This window comes from Dipodomys ordii, unplaced genomic scaffold, assembly GCF_000151885.1.
Source record: "Dipodomys ordii isolate 6190 unplaced genomic scaffold, Dord_2.0 Scaffold57, whole genome shotgun sequence".
NCBI classification, from domain to species: Eukaryota; Metazoa; Chordata; class Mammalia; order Rodentia; family Heteromyidae; genus Dipodomys; species Dipodomys ordii.
The window spans coordinates 755,018-770,479 of record NW_012267273.1 but is presented as its reverse complement, the minus strand read 5'-3'; the positions used below and the strand labels follow the sequence as shown (position 1 = coordinate 770,479).

At 38.3% G+C, this 15,462-nt stretch overlaps 1 protein-coding gene across 1 annotated transcript in view; it reads right to left on the bottom strand.

The window, feature by feature from the left end:
* Wdr64 (WD repeat domain 64) overlaps positions 1-15,462 on the bottom strand; it is a 151,008-nt gene that overhangs the window by 103,418 nt on the left and 32,128 nt on the right. The window contains exon 9 of the mRNA XM_013021734.1: positions 5,437-5,516. Coding sequence (XP_012877188.1) covers positions 5,437-5,516 — 80 coding nt within the window. The remainder of the gene's footprint in view (positions 1-5,436; positions 5,517-15,462) is intronic.

Below are 15,462 nucleotides of genomic sequence, written 5' to 3'. Positions count from 1 at the left end.
GTTCTATGTGAAGTCTTTTGAGGAACCTCCATACTGCTTTCCAAAGTGGTTGGACAAGTTTACATTCCCACCAACAATGAAGTAAGGTTCCTTTCTGTCTACCAGGGATAAAAGTTTTTATTGTGAGAATAAATGAGTTGTATATATTTTACTGGACAGTTAATGTGACTGTTAACCTGATTCTAAGCCCCTGTCGATGCTGTGCATTCTCAAAAATGTTTAGCAGGGAGTGGTACTTTTTAATGCAGAATATAAATCATAATAGCCCCTGATTGTGAGTGTATATAAGTATTCATAGAATGTATCAATCAAAAGATAGGAGTCAACATTATAAGTGATGTATTGTGGTTTGTAGGGGGTTAATTGCTTGCTTGCTTTGCTATTTTCCTTTAGATTTTCTTCCTATTTTTTAAAACTTAGCCAAGATTAAATAAAGCCACTCATCAAAGACAGGCTTTTTTCCCCTTTTAGCAAGGTCTTATCTTACTTACTGAGTCACTTGATCTCAGCTCATCTCTTTTGATAAAATGAGCTAGCTTAGTTCACAGAGAAAAGAAAGGGAGAGAGTGCTGAATGTACATGGTTGCAATGGGCCAGGGAAAACACAGGACTGCGAGCAAGGCCAACTGATTCAAGCTCAGCCCTTCCACATGACGGCTTGCGTGTGGCAAACTGGTCTCTTCATCAGGACCTGCATTCCCTCATGAGTAAAATAATCATCTTCAGGATTCCTTATAGCTCTCATGTTTTAGGATTGTGCACTCAGAAGGCAAGATTACTCCTGGGAGAGTAGAGGCCTAGATAGCAGTGTTATGCGAATGAGGAAACAAGCAGGTTTTTCAACTATACTCTTCAAACTGTACAATTCAGTTGTACCTACAATGATTTTCACTGCCAATGTATCAAGTATGTTCAGAATTAGGACCTTTGAGACCACAGAGAGTTCTGGATCATGTTGGCCAAAGCATCTTCTGAATGAGCAATGTCACCTCTGGAGGGTATCGCCAGAAGAAAATTGATTGTACCTATTGACTTTTTACTCTACATTTTATTACAGCTATCTATAGACTTGGTACCTGGTACCTGGATTTGAACTCGGTGCTCCTTGCTCCATCTTGACTTGCTTTCTCACTTCTAGTGCCCTACCACTTGAGCTATACCTCTAGTCTGATATTTTGTTTGTTAATTGAAGAGATAGTCTCATGGCCTTTTCTGCCTGGGCTCTTATTGAAGTGTGATCCTTCAGATCTCAGCCTTCTGAATAACTAGGATTATAGGCATGAATCACTGGCACCAGGCTGTAGACTTGCCTTATTTGAGCTATTATATTTTAAATGCTCAGAGGTCAGGAATACAGTTGCATGCATATAAGCTTCATATAACCCAGTCTACAACTCTCATATGTTGAATAAAGCATAAGCATTTACATGCAGAACCCCTGATTTATCCTAGATGATCCATCAATGTTTTATACACTGAAACATTATGGGAGAGTTTATTCTCACAATGATTAGTGGAAACATTATTGATAAAAAATTAAAATTCTTGATGGTAACAAACAGTGCTTAGGAAGTCTGTTGTGTTTTCTTCTCTTTTTTGGATAATATCCTGTTCTGTCCTGTTTTGTTTTGTTTTGTTTTTCCTGCAGGCATTTTTGTCTTTTCAAGCTTTTCCAACTGTCCCTGCATATTTAACACATTCACTGTGCTGAGCAAAACAGCATGTACTGTATATTTTGAGTCATCAGGGTGTATAAACTGTACATCAAGAAATGTGCTAGGCAGTCACTAATCAGCAAAAGTGTTGGTGGGAGAAGTATGTTTTCAATTATGAATAACTTGCATTTTCTACTACTCCAGGCCCTATAATTGTGACAATTCAATAAATTACAATGGTGGAAGGAATTAGATGCTTTATACTACTGAAGTTTTGATTGCCTTCATGACTTCTAGGGACACTATAATTACTAAGTTTTTCAAGCTATGGGTATGGATTTTACAACATATTAACACTGGTTTAACAAGAATCAAGTGCCTGAATTCACAAACATTGAGATAATTGGAGTGCCAGAATTTACCAAGCATACCTTCCTCCTGAAATGATGAAAGTACTAAGGTTACAAAGTACATTACAATTTTCTACTTCCTTCCTATGTTTTTAGTTCCCTTCTTTTGAGACAAAGTCTTGCTATATAGTCTATGCGGCCCTCTAACTCATAATCTTCCTTATCTCAGACTCTCAGGTGCTGAGATTAGAGGCATGGATCACCGGGCTCAGCTGAACATTGTGTTTCTTTTGTGTGAGCACAAAGGACTGTCCAACGGGGCTGATTAAGATTAATATGATAACATCAGTGAGCAATCATATTTTAGAAATTAAATCTCACTTTGGCTATATATTTAAGTATTGCTTTGTCAAAGGATTCTTTTGCAGGGGCAGGAAATTTATGTACATTTGAAGGCTGATGTTTTATCTAAAAACAAGGAGTATGTGTGTGGGTAGAATCTATTGCAGTTTAAGTCTCAGATATGGTGTAGTTTAAATCTAGAATATCCTCTAAATGGCACCTCTTTGGAGATGGTGACCACACCTTGAAGAGGCAGGTAGCTAGAGGAAGAAAGTTAAGTCATCAGAACTTTAGAAGGGATATTGGTGGGACCCCAGACATGTGTGCTTTCTTTCTTTATTTCTCTTCCCCTCTCCCTCATTGCCTTTCTCTCTTTTTAAAAATCTCTATTTCCTAAAACAAAATGCTTAAATAAGGATACAGGTTGATACAGGATACAATACCCATTGTAACAATGAGATGTATAAAACACTATGTTGAAAACAGACTTTACAACCTGGGGGGGCAGGTAGTTGTGGAGGTGGGAGGGAAGGGATGGTAGGGGGAAAACAAAGGAGGAGGCAACGATGGTCAATAGGAAATGTACTCATTACCTTGCTCATGTAACTGTAACCCCTCTATACAACATTTTTACAATAAAAAACATACAAAAACCTCTCTGCTTCCTGAATATCATAAGGTGAATAGGACTCCTTTATGATGTGCTCCCAATGAAATGTCCCGCCACACCATAGTCCCAAAACAATACAGCCAAATGACCATGTACTGAAGCAAAGTTTTCTTCCTTTTAAGTTTATTATCCCAGGTAGTTGTCATAGTACCAGTAATCCTCCCTTTCTGTTTTCCTTTTACTTTCCTTCCCTCCCTTCCTCCCTCCCTCCCTCCCTCCCTTCCTTCCTTCCTTCCTTTCTTCCTTCCTTCCTTCCTTCCTTCCTTCCTTTCTTCCTTCCTTCCCTCCTTCCTTCCTCCCTCCCTCCCTCCCTTCCTTCCTTCCTTCCTTCTTTCTTTTCTTCCTTCCTTTTTGCATATTGGCAGTACTAGGGGTTGAACTACTCATGCTTACCCAGCTTACTTGCTCATAGCTGGTGCTCTACCATTTGAGCCACAAGAAGCTTGGTCTTCTTCTGGTTAATTGGAGATAAGAGTCTCTTGGACTTTTCTGCCTGGGATGGTTTCAAATGTTACTCTTCCACGTCTCAGCCTCCCGAGTAGCTAGGATGACGTGTGTGAAACACTCTTGCCTAGCTTTAGATTATTTTTGATGGTACTGGGGTTCGAACTCAGAGTCTCACACATTTTTTTTTTGGGTCCGGTCATGGGGCCGAAACTCTGGGCCTGGGCGCTGTCCCTCAGCTCTTCAGCTCAAGGCTAGCACTCTACCACTTGAGCCACAGCGCCACTTCCGGCTTTTTTTCTTTTTTGCTTATGTGGTGCTGAGGAATCGAACCCAGGGCCTCTGGCATGCAAGGCAAGTGCTCTACCACTGAGCCACCTTCCCAGCCCAGAGTCTCACACTTAATATGGCAAACACTCTACTATTTGAGCCAAGGCCTCCATTCTTTTTCACTTTAGTTATTTTTCAGATAGATTCTTGCAGCCTCAGACCATGATCCTTATACCTCTGATTCCACACAGTTGAGATGAGAGAGCTAAACCCTATGCTCAGCTTGTTCTCTGATATGGGATCTCACTAACATTTTGTCTATGCTTGCCTGCACCTATCATGCTCCTATATCACTTCCTAGGTGGCTGGGATTAACAGGTGTGGGCCACTGAACCTGGGAAATTAATTCTTGCAATAACCTTACAAGCAAGTACAATTATAAATGCTACTTAGAGATAGGATGGAGCTTTAGAGAGGCAAATGCCTGCCCACCACATAATGTTCAAGTGAAGTGGCTTTGTGCCTAGACAGTCTGGTTGTAGAGACCAGTCTTGATGTGATCACACTCTATTAAAACTTCAGTTTGACAGGAAGATCTGCATCTCTGAGAACATATCCATCCTCTACTTTCCCCCTGAAACTTTTTTTTGGGGGGTCCAATTGTGGGGCCTGAACTCTGGGCCTGGGCGCTGTCCCTCAGCTCTTCAGCTCAAGGCTAGCACTCTACCACTTGAGCCACAGCGCCACTTCCGGCTTTTTTCTTTTTGCTTATGTGGTGCTGGGGAATCGAACCCAGGGCCTCATGCATGCAAGGCAAGTGCTCTACCACTGAGCCACCTTCCCAGCCCCTCCCCCTGAAACTTTATATATTGTCCTTCTTCCCTTTCTTCCCCACAGATGGCCTAATCTATCTTCTACTTCACCTATCCCAAGAAAGCTTTAATTCCTCTAAGTTCTCTGGTTCTTCTCTCCATCAATTCTAAACCAATTATCTATTGCCTCTCAATTTCATTTGCTTATTTTGAGACGATAAAATGTTGGGCCTTTACCCAAATAAAATTGAATCTCTAAACACACAGATGCCCTTCTTCCTAAAAAGCCATAGTACTTCTTTAGGAACCAGGAATTCAAGCACTCACCATAAAAGTCTTAAACCTAGTGCTATGGCTCACACCTGTAAGCTGGAGGAAGATCTCTGGAGGATTGTGTTTCCAAACAGCCTGGGCAAAAATATTCATCTCAACAATGACAGAAAAAACCTGGGTGCTGTGCCATATGCCTGTCATCCCAGCTATAATGGAAAGTGTGAAAAGTATGACTACAGTCCAAGCCTGCCTAAATAAAAAATAGCCAGAGGAAAAAGGCATGGGGATATTGCTTAAGTGGTAGAGTACATGTCTAGCAAGTGGGAAATCCTGAGTTCAAATTCCACTGTCACCCAAACTCCCCCAAATCCTTAAGCTGTGGATGAATTAAAGTTCTAAAGGCAGAATATAAAACAATAAATAAAATTATAATAAGACGCAGGAAATTTGTTTCACATATTCTTGGGTTGAGGAAGGCTTTTCTCATAATGAAAGAAACAGATTTGACTTTATATGGGTCTTTTAAATCTCTTGAAAGATTATTCTCACAGTAAAAAAAATAACAATACTGTGTTCAGAGTAGAAAACCTTTCAATAATGCAAACTATCTATACACTTACCTCCAGTGACAATCACATTTGCTTTTAAACAGTAGCAAAAAGTGTTTGCTCCTCTTGGCATAGCAAATTCTCTGACAGGCCTGGGAGGTAAAAGTTATATTTAGACAAGTACATTTTCCTTTCTTTCTCTCTCTCTCCCTCCCTCCCTCCTTCCCTTCCCTTCCTTCCTTCCTTCCTTCCTTTTTTCAGTACTAATGCTGGAACTCCTGGCTTCATGTTTGCTCAGTTTTCTTGACTGGCATTGTATAACTTGAGACATGCCTCCAGTCCAGCTTCTTTTCTGGTGAATTGGAGATGGAGTCTCATGGATGCTTTTTCCCAAGTTGGCCTCTAAGCATGATCCACTGAAGCTTAGCCTCATGAGTAGCTGGTATTGTAATACCAGCATGAGCCACTTGAACTTGGCAGTACATTTTTCCTTGTAAAGGTAATTTCAATTTACAAATGGGTTAGATTCCATGGCATATTTCTACTCTGCTTGCAAATCCATCTATTCAAAGATATTCCTGTGATAGTGAAGCTCTGACAGACCTATTGAATGTACTCCATACTACAGTTTGTATAAGTGTCCCTCAAGGCTCTGTGGGGTAAATAAAGGCCTATGGTATGACTAGGAGAGGATAGAAACTTTAAGAGGTAAAGCCTTTTAAAGGTAAAGAGGGAAAGTCATCCAGCCATTGGGCTGAGCCATTGATCCCATTGTGGGATCCTAGTCCCTTCCCCTTCCTCTCTTCCCTTCTAGAGTTCAAATGCCAGTACCTCAAAATACTTAAATAAAAATAAAATTAAAGTGTGAAAATCATTCCTTGTTATGTTATAAAAAATGGTAGTCTATTGGACTTGGTGTTCACCCCATTGTTTTCATTTAGTTATTTATTTGTTGATTTATTTTGATAGAACCTCACCTATGCGGCGCAGACACACAAGACAAAGGAACTTATACTTACTGAACGTTACTCATGCCAGACATTAAACTAGGCATTGGTTGAACTAGAATTAACATGAGTTAAGTAATTTTTGACAGACTGTACGATAGGCCTATCCATTCCCATTCACAGATGGCTAAACTACAGCTACAATTTAGAAGAGCTAATGTAATTTATTAAAAAGTTATAGACAGAAACAGTTCCATCTAGTTCCCTGGCAGTGTTACAAAAGCACACTACTATGTTGAGTAACAGACAAAATCTAATGTGAGTAGTGAGTTGTTCATCTGCTGGAGACCATATCAAGCGGTCTAAGGGTTAGACCACTGTGCTCTGGGTGGTGTCATTAATTGCTGACATAAATTTTCTTCCTGGTACCAAACATTTCTGAAATTTCCATACGAAATTATAATCAGAATAATAATCACTTCTGATATGGGAATATGTTGGGGATTTTTTCTCTCGGCTTTTGGTGGCGTTTTGCTGGCTCTTATTCCCACAGCTGGCCAATTGTATATGCCTATGAAATGCAATTTCATCAGGTTCAATTTGAGACACATTATAAGAAATTGCTGAAATAGGAACATGTTGAATCCAAGAACAGAGAGAACCCAACCGTTGCTGTTCTCAAGATGATTCTCCGATTGCTGCAGTGATTCAAGTAAACATGATTATGCTGTATCACTTGAGAAACCTCTTCACATCTAGATTTAGGAGAGTGGCCCAAGTGAACAAGCAGCTGGGGAAACTCAGGCAGCATCTGTCCAAACAGATCAATGATTCCTGCTTGCTGAGGTTGTCTGAGTATTTTTATCTCAGCTTCCTTGTGATTTACTAGGAAATCCAGAATGGGCCCCAAAGATAGTCTCTTGAGATTGTAAAATAGCTACTGTTTGGAGTAAAGACCATAATATGCTGATTAGGTGGAAAATTAAATTTTCTTGGTAAACCTAGGGTGCACCATTCAATGAAGCATATATTCATGCATCTGGGCATTGGTGGCTCACACCTGTAATTCTACCTACTTAGATCTAAGATCTTAGGATTGCTATTTGAAGCTTGCCAGGTGAGGGAAGTCCATGAGAACTCTTATCTCTAATTAACCACCAAAAAGACAAAAATGGAGCTGTGGCTCACACGGTAGAGTGCTAGCCTTGAGTGACAAGAGCTACAGTACAAAGTTTAACCCTTGAGTTCAATTTCCAGAACTGGCACACACATACCAATATATGCATGCGTGCATGCATACATACATATATGCATATATTTTCATGCACACATTTTGAAAGAAGTATATAGGCAAAAAGATGCACTAAACCTTATAGAACTGCTGTGTGTGTGTGTGTGTGTGTGTGTGTGTGTGTGTGGTGTGTATATCAGTAATGGAATACAAGAAAAGGAATAAAGAAACAACGTTAAAGTGTGTTTAACTCAGCCTTATTCTTGAAGTTATACTCCAATAAAAATAGTATTAGATCTCTCTAGAATCACACTCTTTTAAGGGCCAAAAGTTAGCTAATTTTAATTAGATCTTTAAAAAAGTTTCCATTTTATTTAAAACAACACAAAAATTCACAACTTGATTGGTCATCAGCTCCTAACATTAGGAAAAAAAGAAAGGTTGCCACCACTTTCATTTGTTCCCAAAGGAAAAGTTTCATTCCTTTTCTCCAGGGCTGAGGCATTTATTATTATATTGCATTTTGACAATACTTGGAAACCAACATCCTTCTGTTCTCTATTCAGGGTCAAGTGAGATATGTCTATAAATGTAGCTGTAATGTGTTTCTTGTGGCTGCTACAACTTTTCCTGTCAGTGGAATCACTGTGTAAGTTAATTTTCTACTCCTCTCTGTAAGACTAATCTGTCTGTTCTTGCAAAGGTTCTACCATGTCCCACACCTTTTCCTGAATTTGTGTATGCTCACAAGCCAGAACTATCCATGTAGCCTGTTATATACTGTTTTATTGTGTGAATTACCATCCAATGTGATGGACTTCTGGTTAACTTTTTTGGTGCCTGTCCTGGGGTTTAAACTCAGAGCCTGGGTGCTGTTCTGGAACTTCTTTTTGCTCAGGGCTGGTGCTCTACTACTTGAGCCACAGCTCCACTTCCAGCATTTTTTTGTTACTTGAGTGGAGATAAGAGTGTCACAGACTTTCCTGTCCAGGCTGGCTTCAAACCGTGATTCTCCTATCTCAACCTCCTAGTAGCTAAGATTACAGGTATGAGCAACTGGCACTTGTCTCTGGTCAATGTTTAATATGCAGCTGAGGCCAAGCAGGGGACCGAAGATCATGGTTACCAGTCTTGGTTGTTTTCCATGTGATGGACATGATGTGATTTCCATCATAGCCAATTTCAAATTGCCAATGTGTCAGCCTCGAATATGGAGGTGGGAAAGATAAACAGCTGTTGCTGGGTGTTGGTGGCTCATGCCTATAACCCTAGACTCAGGGGCAGACAAATCCCAGACACTCTTAGCTCTAATTGGCCAGCAAAATATCAGAAGTAGAGCTGTGGATCAAACAGTAGAGTGCTAGCCTTGAGCAAAAAAGCCAAATGAGAGAGTGACATGCTCTAAGTTCAACTCCACTACAAGTACCAAAAAGAGGAAGAAGGAGAGAGTTGTGTATTGTGCAGTATTAATAGGTTCTGGAAATATAAAAGCCTCCAGAAAAATGATAATAACACTAACACAAATAGAAAATGATTGGTTTGGAATTCCACTGCTTTTGTTTTTTAATAGCTAATGTGAATTTATATTAATTTTTATTAATGGTAGTGTTTCACAATAGGCTTGCCAAATTCCTGAAATCTTAGGAATCAGCTTTTTTATACTCTTATGAGCTACCTCCAGCATCCTACATGTTTTGTGCTTTATTTCTGGGAATTTTTCCCTTAGATTTTTAGCAATTAAAGTTAAGAGTTAGAGATCATGATATAAGTATATTTACTGCATTTTTGTTGGACAACTGGTACATTTCTGGAAAACTACAAAAAATTTTCTGCTATAATTTAGCTTTTTTTTTATTATAAACACCCTACCAACTTCCCTGGAAACATTAGCACTAGTAAAATCATGGTAGAAAACCAGCACACCTTGGAAATGAAAACAATTTAGATGTTGAAATTCAGTTTATGTGTTTTGTAGGACCACGAGGGAGTCTTACACATTTCTCCAAATGTTTTTCTGTGGTTTTGAATACATTATAAACAGCCAGCATAGCATAAAATCAAATTGGATGTAAGTTACATCAGTTTCTTAATTAAATATTCCAAAAATGTACTTATTTAAATGCCAACATGTAATCATTCACAGTTAATTATGTTACAGAAAGCAAATGAAACTCTGTAATTAATTATGGCATATAAATTATATTCATGGAGTGTGATTTGGTGTCAAGAAATGAAATTATTTTTAATGTACTGTGAAAGTTTTTCATCCACCTCTCAATGTGATATATTACACTCCAAATAGACACTTGCAGCTTTTTTTAAATGAAGAGAAAATATGGGTTTTTTTTTTATGAAGTCACGCAAATGGAAGTTAGTTGTGTTAGAGCTGTGATATTCCTTTTTTGTGGATGGTCATAGGGCTTGAACTTAGGGTCTGGGTGCTGTCCTTTGAGCTTTTCACTCAAAGCTAGTGCTCTAGCACTGTGAGCGCAATGTTACTTCTGGTTTTCTGGTGGTTAATTGGAGATAAGAATCACATAAGCTTTCCTGTGCAGGCTGGTTTGGAACCAAGTTCCTCATCGTTCAGCCTCCTGAATAGCTAGGATTACAGGAATGCACCACCAGCACATGGCCCATTGGATTAAAAAAATTTTTTTATTGTGAAAATACTGTACAGAGGGGTTACAAATACATGGGCAAGATAATGAGTACATTTCTTATCAAGCATTGCAGCCTCCTCCTTTGTTTCCCTTTCCATCCCTTCCCATCCTCCCCCCACCCCCCCACCCCATTGGAGTTTTTAATCCAGTTACTTCACTTATTTTTAGAACACTGATCTAAAGATGAGTTCTTCCTTTCAATACGCAAAGACTATTTTTTCATTTTTCATTTGTGTATATGGCCATATGTGTGCATGACTACATGATCAAATGCACATGGTATGTGAATGTATGTGTATCTGTGTGAACAAGTATGTGCATGTGTATGTGGATTTGATTAGCTTAAGAGAAGGCACCATTTCCGTTTGTCCAGGAGACAGACTATTTACCCCTTGTCTTACCATTACTTTTTTTTTTTCTGGGTCCGGTCATGGGGCCTGAACTCTGGGCCTGGGTGCTGTCCCTCAGCTCTTCAGCTCAAGGCTAGCGCTCTACCACTTGAGCCACAGCGCCATTTTTGGCTTTTTTTTTTTTTTGCTTATTTGGTGCTGAGGAATCGAACCCAGGGCCTCATGCAAGGCAAGCGCTCTACCACTGAGCCACCTTCCCAGCCCCCCTTCCATTACTTTTAATGGCATCCTACATGTAAAGGGGAAAAAAGCCGAGTCATGTGCCTAGCCATTTCATTACCACTCATTCATTGTTTAGATATAAAAGATGAAATTCAGAAGAAAGTGATTAGAATTTAGAAATACCTGGTGTGTGTGTGTGTGTGTGTGTGTGTGTGTGTGTGTGTGTGTGTGACACTGGGACTCAGGGCTTGTACATTCACTCAGCTTTCATGTTCATAGTTGTTGGCATTCTACCACCACAGCCACAACTCCAGCCTGGTTTTTGTATGCTTCTAAGTTTTGTTTATTCGTTTTAACATATCTAGACAAGTACCAAAAGAGGAACATTGCTGGATCACACAGTAAGAATACATTTAGCTTTATAAGAAACTACCAAACTGTCTTTTAAAATGGCTCTATCATTCGTCATTTTCATTAATAACAAGTGAGAACCCCTGTTGTTCCCTGTACTTGTCAGCATTTGGTGGTGTTGGTGTTCTGGATTTCCCATAGGTTGGTAGTTACCCTCATTGTTTTAATATATATATTTACTTAACAGAAAGTATACAATTTTGTATTCTTATTTCTATCTGTACATCTTTATTAGTAAGAAGTCTTCCCTAATATTTTGTCCATCTTTCAATGAGGTTGTGCATAAACATATAGTTAAATTTTGAGAGTTCTTTGCATATTTTGGGCAAATTTTCTTTCTTTCTTTCTTTCTTTTGGTTGGTCGTGGGGCTTGAACTCTGGCTTGGGTGCTGTCCCTGCACTCTTCAGCTCAAGGTGAGCGCTCTACCGCTTGAGCCACAGTGCCACTTCTGGTTTTCTAGTGGTTTATTGGAGATTAGAGTCTCGGACTTTCCTGCCCAGGCTGGCTTTGAACTGGGATCCTCAGATCTCAGCCTCCTGAGTAGCTAGAATTACAGGCGTGAGCCACTGGTGCCCAGCTAAATTTTCTTTTATCATATGTCATTTGTGAATATTTTTTCCCAGTCAATGGCATTTTTTCATCTTCTGACAGCATCTTTTACAAAAGAGAGTTTAAAATACTTTAATAAAGTTCAATTGATCAATTATTCCCTTTTTTGGATCATCTATTTGCTGCTAAAAAGTTACCAGTTACCATGGCTAAGGCCTCCCAGATTTCAACCTGTGTTATCATCCAGGAATATTGTTGTTTTCCATTTTTTTTAACATTCAATCCTTTGTTTCAATTTAGAGTTAAGTTTGTGAAAGGACAAACATCTGTTTCTAGATTTAGTTCTTGTGTTTTGCATGTGGAAGTCTAGTGGCAGCACTTTATTACCTTTGCTTTTTTTAAATCAAAGGTGAGTTACTATATGTGTATGGGTCTCTTTCTCAGTTTATTATGTCTCATCCATTTATCTGTCTGTGCTTTTTCAAGTGTGACACTGTCTTCCTTTCTGTCGCTTTGTAGTAAGCATTGAAACAGGCAGTGTCTGTCCTCTGGCTTTGTTCTTCTCTTTTAGTATTGTGTTGCCGTTCATGGGCATTTTACTTCACCATATAGACCCCAGGATAAATTTGTGGAGAGCCACAAAATAACGTGTTGAGATTTTGGCTGGGAGAGCATCCAGCCTACCAACTAAGGTGGACATCTTGAGATATTAAGGCTTCCTACCCACGGGCATAGACTATCCATGTATTTAGTTCTTTATTTATCAATGTTCTGTCATTTTTCTTATACAGATCTTGCATTAGCATCTTTGAATATTGATGGAAATAGTATTATGATTTTTAGGTTCAAATTTCATGTTTTGGTTAGAATGTGGAAAAGTGGTATGACTTTTGTATATTTGCATGGTATTTTGCAAGTTTCCACTCATGGATTATTAGTTTCAGAATGGTTTTTTCAGTAAATTCGTTTGGATTTTTACATAGACAGTTATATTATCAGTGAACAAAGATAATCTTATTCTCTACCAATCAGTATACTTTTTATTTTATTGATTTTATTTTGTATTAATTTACCTAGGAATTCCAGTATAATGTTGAAAACAAGTGGAAAAAAAGGATAACAGCTCCTTATTTTTAATCTTAGTGGGGAAGCTGCATTTTCACCCTGTAATTCTGATGTGTTTGAAGGTGACATTTATAAATTGAGGATATTCTCATTATGCTTTTTTTGCTGAAATGTTGTATTGGATTTTGTCAACTATTACTCTTTGTGACTCTTTTAAAATTATTATTACCTTTAAGTAGTTGTGCAAAGGAGCTGCCATTTAATAAAGCAGTTTATGAATACAATATATCTGGATCAATGTCAACCCTTTCAACATTCTCACCCATCCTTATACTATATACCTCTTCCCTCACTCTTCTTAATTTTGTATATATCAGATTTTTGCCTGTATTTCCCCCCTCTTCTCCTCTTCATTAAACTATCCCTTTCTTCTTGACCTCATCTCATCCCTTTCGAGTAACCACTTCCTGGTGTTCTATTTTAACTTTGATTTTGGCTTTCTAAGGAATTCTAAATTATTTGAGATATCCCTTGAATCTACCATACTGCAGTTAGTACATTTGTATACACTTGCATATCACCCAATGTATTTATTTACAAATTTGTAAGCTAAATCTAGCTTCCACATATAAGGGATCCTTTGTCTAGCTGGGCCTGACTTCATTTAGCATAATTTTTCCAAGTCTTTGCATTTCTTTACAAATTTTACAGTATCATTCTTTCTAGTGGATGAGCAAAATCCCATTGTAGATGTATACCACATTTTCTTGGCCCATTTGTCCATTGATGGGCATCTAGGCTGATTCCATATCTTGGCTATGGTGAATAGCACTGCAATCAACATGGTTGTGCGGGTGACTTTACTGTATTTTGGTTTGTAATCTTTGGTGTAAATGCCCAGGAGTGAAATTGCTGTATCATAGGGAAATGCTATGTTTAATTTTTTGAGGAACCTCCACATTGCTTTCCAGAGTGGTTGAACACATTTACATGCACACCAATCTTGTACTGGGGTTTTCTTTTGGCTACATCCTTGCCAGCATCACCCTATCAAGTGGGGATAACATGACAGGATCTATTACATACTTCTCAGTTCTAACACTTAATATTAATGGGCTCAATTCCCCAACTAAAAGACAAAGGTGGCTGTTTGGATCAAAAGGCAAGACCCACCCACCTTCTGCTTACTAGAGACACAGCTAACTGATACAAACAATATCTACTTAAGGTGAAAGGCTGGAACAAAATCTTTCAAGCAGATGGCCCTTATAAGCAGGCTAGAGTAGCAATACAATTTCAGATAAAATAGACTTCAAATTAAAATTACTAAGAAGAGATAAAGGCATTATAATTTCTTAATAAGAGGAACTCTCCATCAGAAGGACATAACAGTTTTCAACATCTGTACATCAAAAGTTGGAGCCCTCAATTTCATCAAATAAATTCATTTTGATTCAAAAACACATATAGATTCAAACCCATTTATTGTTGGTGACTTCAATATCATTGTCACCACTGGATAGGTCATCCAGGCAAAACCTCAGCAAAGAAACCTCAGACCTTAATAACTGCATTGCCCAGCTAGACCTAACAGATATCTATAGAATCTTTCACCCAACAGCATCACAATATGCATTCTTCTCAGTAGCCCATTGAATACTCTCCAAAATAGACTATATCCTAGGTCACAAAGGAAATCTCAAATTCAAGAACATTGAAATAATCCCATGTATCCTGTCAGACAATGATGGAATAAAATTAGAGCTCAATAGCAAAAGCCATCACAGGTAAAATTCATGAAAATGGAACAATATATTGCTGAATGATCAGTGAGTAATTGAAAAGATTAGAATGTTTCTGGAATTCAATATAAGCAAACACACAAAATACCAATTTCTCTGGGACACAGCAAAGGTAGTACTGTATCTTTTAATATTAATATGTAATTTATCTTCTTTAATTTATTTATATGATGGATTAACATTCTAAAGTCTATGTGGAGAAGTAATTGATTTTTGAATGGTTAACTAATTTTGCATAAATAACTGATCTATTAAACAAGTAATATCCCTCTTTATACTTGATAGTTTTTGGATCCTGAAGTTTTATCTGTCTAAATATAGCTACTCTTATTTTATTTTGGCTACATGATATATTTTATATTGTCTCCATCATATATATGAATGTAAATATATACTTGGTGTGTTTCTTAAAGAAAACATATACCTGGGCTTCATTTTTGATCCATTGAAAATATCTGACTCTTAACTAGAGTGTTTACACTATTGACATTTAAAGTGGTTATTGTTATGATTGGATTAATATTTTTTGTTTTCTTTTTTTAAAAAGTATTTATTTATGTGATACCAAGGAATCAAACCCAGGGCCTCATGTATGCTAGACAAGCACTCTACTACTAAGCAATATTCCCAGCCTCCTCTACTGTTTTTTATTCACTGTTTTATTTATTTATTTTTTTGGTCGGTCGTGGGGCTTGAACTCTAGGCCTGGGCGCTGTCCTTCAGCTATTCAGCTCAAGGCGAGCACTCTACCACTTGAGCTACAGCGCCACTTCCAGTTTTCTGGTGGTTTATTGGAGATAGGAGTCTCACAGTCTTTCCTGCCCGGGCTGGCTTTGAACCGTGATCCTCAGATCTCAGCC